Source organism: Mustela nivalis, assembly GCF_964662115.1.
Source record: "Mustela nivalis genome assembly, chromosome: 14".
Taxonomy (NCBI): Eukaryota; Metazoa; Chordata; class Mammalia; order Carnivora; family Mustelidae; genus Mustela; species Mustela nivalis.
This window is the reverse complement of record NC_139033.1, coordinates 8,718,283-8,727,031: the sequence shown is the minus strand read 5'-3', so window position 1 is coordinate 8,727,031 and position 8,749 is coordinate 8,718,283. Positions and strand designations below refer to the sequence as shown.

The window sequence follows — 8,749 nt, the reverse complement described above, 5'->3', positions numbered from 1 at the left end:
GTGGTTAGTAAAGACCTCCAGCGCAGGGGGTGCGGGGGTTACCAAAAATAAAGGACTAGTATAGCCCTCTCAGGCTCTCTAACTGATGGAAAAACAATTGCAAGGAGATAGCCTCCTGGGGAGAAAAACAAGGCCGAGTCCTGGGAGAATCTTCGCGTACAAAGAGGGTGGGGTGCGAGGGAGCGTTCTCCTCTCCCACCGCTGGGGTGTGTTTTTACATGTTTTCTTAACAGCAAGTTCTATAAACAGGTCAGCCCTACACTGCCAGCCGAGGGAGTTTGAGGCTGTGTCTGGTTACGGGTGCAGACGCCTCATTTTCCCGCTTGCCCCCCTACAAGCGAACGGGGGGCAAGGCCGTGGGGGGGGGTGGAGGGAGCTACTTTCCACTTCTGACTTGGAGGGTATAGTTGCTTCTGAAATAGCTCCTCTTGTCTTCAGACGGTAAAATATGAGTTCCCCACTTGTCTGACTCTGGTCTTCTGGTACCTCAAGCAGGGTTTGGGTAGTGGGGAGCGGGAGGGGGGGCTGCTCTAATTACCTCTGCGCTGAGTGGGGGTGGGGCGGGGGGATTCTCTCTTTTCAGCCCGACCCTGCTGGGGTGCCGGGGCACATTATTAAACCCAGACGCTCCGTCCAGGAATCGGGGCCATGAGGAAAAGATTTACAATTAAGCCAATTGGGGCCGAACACAGCAATCCAAGTTTGCAGGTGTAAATAATGCTCTTGCTTTTTTTTTTTTTTTTTACCCTTTCCAAGCGACTTCATTTCACTGCTCCCCCCTCTTCCCGCTCCCCCAACTCCAAGACTCTGCTCCTTTAGAGGAAAGTGGGGAGGAGGAAGACCAGTGAGGCAGTCAGGATTTTTCTATTAGACAAGTTAAAATACGATGTTGCACTCACTTTTATGTCCGTGTATTAATGCCGTGAATACCCAGGACAACTCCTCTGTTTCATTTCTCCGTCTAGAATTGGAGAATTGTTGGAGTCACAGAAAGGCCTTTTGAGTGTGGGTTTGTGATTTATTTTTTTATTTTTAGGGAATGAGACGGATTTCAATATCAGGGATATTGGAGTTGAGTTATTATAAACTTTTTCAGTTGGAGAGATTAGGTGAAGGAGAGGTAAGAGGCCAAAGAAATGTTGTGTAGTTGGGGTATCAGAAGATTGCCCCAAACTGAATCTGGAAGAGAGGAGGGCCCCGCTTTCCCGGCTTTCCAGGGCTTCATTTTAGATCTTCCTAATGTCTGGGGAGCTTGCTGAACCATGTATGGGCCGGACTTAAAGGCCATATTCCACTGCATTATTTAAATGTAATAGAATATGCAGGTGTGGTTCCAAATTGTCCTATGTGGGTACAAGTGTGTACATATGGACATTCCAAGTAGCCCGAAATATGAAATTAAATATCAGATTAAAAAATGCATTGCAATCACACCCCACGGGCAGACTCCCATTTGATCAATATAGACAGAATTAAATTTGTTTTCCAGCTACACAGCTACTCCTTTTCTCTCTGAGCAATCAAGTCTGCCTGTTACAAATTACCAGAGAATTGGAGAATATCCCCCCCCCCATTGTCGTTCGGTATTCTTAGTCTTGCACTAACCCGCTCATAATATATGTAATATGTGTGTACACAGGCACTTTTCCAAAAAATTAGCGATAACATTCCGGGTGTATGAAGAATGGTGTTTTTCTCCCTCTGCATTTAAGATTCCGTGCGTGCTGCATTGCCACTCTGGGACACCCATTTGGGGGGGGGCAGATGCCCATGGGGGTCGCGGGGGAGGTTTCCAGGCTGGGTTGCATGCAAGGGCAGGGAGTCAGAGCGCCTGACTCCAACCAGGATAAGGTCATAGGTGTAGAATTAGGAAGGCAGGACTTAACACGTCCGTTCTCAGCGAAGGGAGAACAAGAGTCACCAGGTCTGGGATGAAACCCCCTGAGCCGCCACAGGAAAGTTCCCAGGCAATGGCGGTGCAAACACCTTTTTAATTTTTCCTCCTTCCTTCTTTTCTTTCTGCTCGCCTTGAAAAAATTCCCTGTCCAGTGCATATGTTGGGCATAAATAAAAGGGGGAAGGTGGTGTTGAACGCCGGGTGAACCCGAATCGGCCTCAAGCAGCGCGGGAAGTACGTGGGGAGGCAGAGGAGAGAGACGTGCCCCTATCTCGGAGGTGAGGGGAGGTAGTGGGTGGAGGAAGGGGCTGCTTCCCACTTGGAAACCTGCGCTCCTCGCTCCTGGAGAAGTTCGCCCGGAACCTCGGCGGAAGGTGCCCCTGCCTTCTCGCCGCTGGATGGCGCTCGCGGGGAGACGCGGCGGCGGACCTCGGTCCTCGGAGGACCCCGCAGGGCCTGAGCGGATCTCCACCGACGCGCGCGGGGTTGGGACCTCAGTTTTGAGCTTCCGCAGTGCCAATTCCGGATGCGCCGGGAGGTCAAGCCTGTTCCTGCAGGTTGGGGCGGGAGAGGGTCGCTCACAGTCTGCCGAACTTGGAAGTTGGATCCCGAGAGGCTAGGGTAGAACCGGGATGCAGGGGACGAGGGTTCTCAGCGCAAACTGGCGCCTCGTTTCTTAGGCGCCACCTGTACTAGCTCTTGTTTACCGGGAAAAGTGTGTGTGTGTGTCTGTATGTGCGGGGGGGGGGGGGTCGTATCTGGAAAGGAGGACGGCCAGATAGGTGTGGAGATGCAAAACAGGTACACCCTCTTTTGCAAACCGGGCCCAGACATGCTCAGTTGAAGTCGGAGGGGCTGGCCTTACCGGCCTGAATTACCCGGAATTGGAAATGTTAGGGTTCGAGTTGCGCCCCGATCGAATGGAGCCCTCATTTGGAAGTGTCTCTGAGGGCACCAAAGAGAGAAGACCTCTCGCACCAGCCAAAGGAGGAGTGTGGCTACAGTATTGCGAAGAATAAATTCATGTGGCGCTTGCTGAGCCCTTACTGTGTTCCAGGCACGGTGTTAGACTTTATGATCTGGTCAAAGTTACTTAGAAAGGAAAGGGGGAAAAAAATCCACCATAACCAAAGAGGTTCGCTGGCCACATGGTCCAGCCAGGAGTGTCTAACATTAGGTCTCTATTTTGTAAGCTCCTGGAAGCAGAGGAGTGACTGACTCATCCTATCTCCAACTTCAATCACAGATTACAGTGCTTGGCAATTGATAGGTGCTCAGTGAATATCTTTCAGTAGAGGCATAAAAGTCAATGAAGAAGGGGAGAAGGACTAAAGGGGTTTCTTCGTGCATTTGGAAACAAATGATCACTCCAGAAGTGCATTTTTAGAAAATCAGCATCAAATTGAGTGGCTACAATGCAAACATTCTGATATGTAAAGCGCAACAGTGTAAGGATGGTAGTGGGAAGGGGAGTTTGGGAAGTTTGGGGTCATGGACAGAAACATCCACCAGATCATCCCACAGATATTGACTAAGGGGCTTCTTGGTCCAGGTACCCTGCTAAGAGCTGGAGACCCTGGATCCTGGCTGGTTTGATGCCCATTGTCCTGAGCCTTATTCACTGTGATGATTGTACCTGCCTATACATTTCCATTTTAAAGATGAGGAAAGTTGAGGCCCAGGAAAAGTGCGGTGGGAGAGGGATTCCGTTCAAGGTCTCTGACAGGAAGGCCAAATCTGTCCAGCCTCAGCTTTTCTGCCTGCTGGGGTTGGTACAGCCGTGATTTTCTGTTCCCTAGAAGAGGAAGCTGCGATCTTGGGCTCCCATCAATTTTCAGGAGTAAGGAGCCTACACCCACTCCAGGCTTCGCAAAGGACTTACCCAGATCTGCTCACAGCAGCTCTGAGCCCCGGGCTGTGCGGAAGGATCTAACTTCTAGACGCCCTTATCCGTTTCTACAACGCAGCGCCTACACCTTGTCTAGGACTAGACGGTGTTGTCACTCTTCATGGGCAAAAAACTGTGGGACAGATAGCTAGGGAGTCGTGCCCAAGGTCGCATTTGCTAAAAAGTGACAGCAGAAAAGCCTTTACAACCCCTTCCTAGCTAGGATTTTATGCTTTTGGGCAGACCCCCCTCCCTCATTAGTACCCCAGTGACCAGTGCAGTGTGGCTTAGTCGGTGTGTTTATCAAGTGTTTGTTGATTGAATAAACTAATCCTTTTTGTTTTGTTTTGTTTTGTTTTTAGTATAACACAGAACTAAAAAAATGAAACAATGATCGAATAAAGGGGAGTGAGGTGAGAAGCTCCGTTTCCTGACGCGGTGACGGAGGGTGGGGCCGGCTTGGGTCCCCCGCGCGCTTTGGCACAGCGAGGCCACTTCCCACTAGCTTTGCAAAGACGGCTGTGATTCCCTTGCGTCTATATTTTAGTCCTAGACTTCGTTTGGTTGATCGATGAAGGAGACAAGCTGACCTACCGTGAGGTCAGTACAATCGCTGAGGCCCCCACAACCGCTGGGAAATCACCGCCGGCGCCGCGCTCTGGGTTCCAACCGGAAGCTTTCGGGGATTTGGAGTTTCTGGATCCTTGCAGTCGGTATTGAACTGAAGGGAGGATGGGGGGAGGGGAGAGAGGGGGTAACCCTCCAGCCCCCTCCGAGTAAGCCTCTGGGTCCATCAGACCGGGAGAGCACTCCCCACTCGCACCCAGCCCGCAGAGTGCTGGAGAAACCCCCTGGTAGATTTCGTTCTGGAGCGTCTTAGCCTTGGAATCAAGCACCAGGATCGTTACGCAGCAGGTCTGCGCTCCGTAGCCCCGGCTTCCTCATCAACAAAATGGGTTTTTTTTCTGAAATGCTATTTATTGAAAATGGCATTTGTGAAATGTTCCGGTGGATGATAATGTTCTAAGACTTGCCCCACCCATCAGCTCATCAAATACAGCAATTGGAGGAGGCAAGAGTCTTTTCAGTGAGCTCCATTCTCCAGATGAGGAAACTGAGTCATGCAGAGAGATAGATAGTTCCGCAGCGAGTTAGTCTCTTCTGGAGCTGGGATTCCCCCTGGGGATTGTCTGTGTTATCGTCTGGATTTTAACTGCGAGGCAGAAGGTGCCTGGCGTACACACAGAGTAGGCACACAGTGGCCACCAGTCTCCTTTACTTCTTTGCCCTCTGCGGGGAGAAATTCCATGTAACCCTTTCTGAGGCTTATCTGGAAACTGCCTTGGCCGGTGGGTCCCTTCCTTCTGGAAGCTAATGCAATCGGTTGGGTGGGAGGAGGGATTGTGAGTCTGACAATCCTTAAACTCTGGCAATCCAGCGCTTTCAAGACTTTTTTTTTTTTTTTTTTTTTGTACGAAGGAAGGAGTGTGTGTGTGTGTGTGTGTGTGTGTGTGTGTGTGTGTGTGTGTGGAATCAATATGGTCCAGACAGCCCTTTACAAAGGGGCTCCAGGCGGGCGCCTCAGCCTCAAGGCCCCCGCCCCACCGCCCGCGGCGAATTAATTGGGCCCTGAAAGAAGGGGCGACGTAGCTTCCAGTTAATTAGTCAAGAAACGACTCAAGCCCCAGCGGCCAGGCAAAGGCCCCTGGGGCGCGGGTTTTGTGCAAGGCAAATTGGTCGGCGGGGCGCTCCCCTTGGGCTCGGTAGGGCGCGGTGGGGAGCAGAGCTGGGGCGCCTCTGGCCGTCCAGCGCCAGGCGCCTTGCTCTCGAGCGGGTTCGCTCACTCCCTCAGGCTCTCGCGTCCGTTGTCTGCTTCCCTGGTTCTGTGTCTCCTCTCTCACGGCTCCCCCCTCCCCACCCCGTCTTTTTGACTGGGCCAGAGCCTTCTCCGGTTCTCCCCTGCTCCCTGAATTTTACTTGGGTTCCCTACGCCGGCTCTCGCTTCCTCTTCTTCGGCCGCGCTGCTTCCCAGGTTCTCCGTCGGACACCCGTCCTCTCTCTAAAGTCTCGGTTTTGGGTCCTTTGGGTGGCTCAGTTTGTTCAGGGTCTGCCTTCAGCTTAGGTCATGATCCCGGGGTTCTGCGTCGAGCCCCGTGTAGGGCTCTCTGCTCAGCAAGGAGCTTGTTTCTCCCTCTTCCCTGCCTCTCCTGCTCTCACTCTCTCATAAATAAATAAAATCTTTAAAAAAATTAAAAAGGTCCCAGCCTCAGCCTAGCAGGATCTGGAGCTGGGTGGTTTGGGGATAGCGCTGGGGATGTTGAGAATCCTTGACTTAGGGAGACCCGGTGGAAATGAACCCCTGTTTTGGATCCCTGAGGCCTGCTGTGGGTTCCTGGAGACACAACTCTTCATCCTTGAGTCACCTTGGATCGGGGCTCTTACTAGTGGTTAGGAGGGCCCTCTAGGTGGTTTTGAAAGGGCATGGTAACTGGTCATCCTTGTCCGCATATGATAGGGGATTAAGGCAGACCTGCAATACCTGAGCAATAATTGAGCGCCTGCTGTGTACGTTCCTGGTCCAGCATCTCCAGTCATTCTCTGTCAACCCCTGGGCGAGGAAGACCAGGGTGTTTTCATCAAAAGCAGTTCTGTTGGAGGGAAGGGAAGGGAGGCACAAATCTTAAACCCAGTTATTTCAAGGTCTTTTTGCGCCGCGTGCCAACTTCTTGCACTTAAGGTGTGGAGGTATGGTACTCAGGGCTCGGAGTCCTGAGTGTATTTCCTGGGGGCACTCGGCCAAGGGGAGGCAAGGCTGAGGGTGCCACCTTCTAGGGAGGCACTGGCGGGCGTCCGAATGTTTATGGACAGGCCGAGGGTCGCCAGAATCATCTCGCCTACCCCGCTTGGCTCCAAGGCCCGTAACCTCTCGGTCTCTGTATTTCTCTCTCGTCTTTTTGTTTTTTCTTGCTCTGTCTCTGCTTTAGTCTTTCACTCCCCGAGTTGCACATGGAATCGGACTCCCAAGCGGAGGTCAGAACGTCCACCTGCCGCCTCCCGCCAGGATCCGAGCGGCTCAACAAGCCCACGTGGACCCCGCGCCCTCCCTGCCTCGCCCACCGCCCAGCCCCTTCCCAAGCCGCCTCCGGGAGGTCCTAGACTCGCGCGGAGGATTTCGGCGAACGCATGCGTTCCCAGCGGCGGCCCGGACTCGCGTTTTTTCTACCTTCTTTTGCCGACTTGGCCGACTTTGGCTTCACGCGAGGCGCCGAGGCGCCTGCGCCGTGCTTGGCTCGGCTCCCGTCTCTCGCAGGAGGCCCGGCACTGTGGTTTCCGCTCGCCACATCCCTGCCTGGCGCGGGCGCAGCAGCTTGGCGAGCTTTCCGCTCGCGCTCCGCGCCAGCCGCTCTGGGCCTCAGTTTCCCCGCTGCTTTCGGGTTGGAGAAGTGACGGCCACACGGCTGGAGGAGAAGGAGGAGAAGGAACAGGGGATGGATTGGTTGGTGGTGGGAGCGCAGTTGCTGCGTGTGAAGGGAGGGTGCAGAGGAGCCCCGCTTCCTTTTGCGCTCCCTTTCACCGCGGACTTTTACCCACTTGCATGCACAGAAGAGGAGAGGAAACGCTGGTGCTGCCTCGCTTGCCATCCTCGGAATGGAGCCCGCCAACGCCAGGACCCCAGTCTTCTGTAAGGGCCACCCACAGCCTGTGTGCCTGTGTGCCTGTGTGCCTGTAGGCGAGGACAAGCCTGTCTTAGCCAGCAGGTGCACGGGGGTGCGCGGAACAGGTTCCTGTGTGCCTATCTGCTCCACTGGGACTGCTGCTGCTCCTGGCTTTGGGACATTTGCAGACCCAGCGCTGGTTGACGGGGTTGTGTTGACACACCTCCCACTGAGATTTGAGAAGTGCCCTGTCAGAGCCTTAGAACTTCCCATGAGTCCATTAGCCCTTCCGAGCCTGAGCCTCGGTTACCTCCTCTGAAAACCAGGGAAACAGGTCCTGCCACAGAGGACATGGCACCAGGTAAATGTCATCGGGTGTGTACAGTGCTCAGCCACAGCTTGGCACCTAGTACGTCCTCATTAAACATGAGCTGTTTGGACGCCTAAGCTCTCTCTGCTCGGTCTATTTATCTCATCTACTCTTGGTATATACTTAGCATCAGCCATATACACATACTCAAAGCATACACTATATATATTTAGAGTACTTAGAAGTATTTCTCTGTATATTCTTAGACAACTAAGTGGCATATATTAAGCCCCATCTCTATTAGTATCACTCGTGCCCAGTTCTGTTCCCAGCTCTGCCTGTAGGTCCATTTCTTGGTCTCCTCCCAAGAAGACACTGCGGAGAGATGCTTTCTCAAGCTTCCCATTAAAAGCTTAATGCCCCTTTCCCAAATCCTGGGATCCCAAAACTGTAAGCGATCCCAAAGGTAGAGTGCCCCCTTCCTCCTCTTGCCTGGGAGTTGGGATCCCAGGTGTCCTGAATTCAAATCCAGGCCTTCTCCACCTGCCCCCTCCCCCAGGTGAGAGAAGTTTTCTCAGATGTATTGAGCAGAAAGAGTTTGTGCAGGGTGAAGGAACAACATTATGGGAGGCTCCCCCCCCCCCCCCCCCCCCCCCCCCGCCCATCAGTGAGGCAGGGCTGCATGTGAAGGCATTTCAGGCTCCAGGTGAGGCCCCAAGGCCTCTGGGCTGTCAGTGTGGTGCTGTGACTGAGGTCCCCACTCCCAGGCCCAGGCTTATGATCAGCAGCAGGAGCCCGCCGTCCCAGTCCCCAGTGCTCTGGGGCTCTGCAAACCATGGCAGGGGCAGCACATCTGCCTGAGACCTGGGGGTGGATGGGTGGGGAGGGGGAGGAGAGAGAGGAGAAAGAAAAATGGGGAGAGGGACGAATGGAGGACAATGCCAGGGAGAAGTGGGGGAGAGAAGGAGGGAGGGGCTGGGGGAGCGGGGAGGGACCTG

At 53.6% G+C, this 8,749-nt stretch overlaps 1 protein-coding gene across 1 annotated transcript in view; it reads left to right on the top strand.

Annotated features, from left to right (window-relative positions):
• Positions 1-2,423: 2,423 nt before the first annotated feature.
• LOC309847623 (uncharacterized protein) overlaps positions 2,424-8,749 on the top strand; it is a gene marked incomplete at its 5' end in the record, with an annotated part of 35,983 nt that continues 29,657 nt past the window's right edge. Inside the window, 3 exons of the mRNA XM_082698181.1 lie at positions 2,424-2,454; positions 4,391-4,494; positions 6,770-7,467. Of these exons, the coding sequence (XP_082554307.1) occupies positions 2,424-2,454; positions 4,391-4,494; positions 6,770-7,467 (833 nt within the window). The remainder of the gene's footprint in view (positions 2,455-4,390; positions 4,495-6,769; positions 7,468-8,749) is intronic.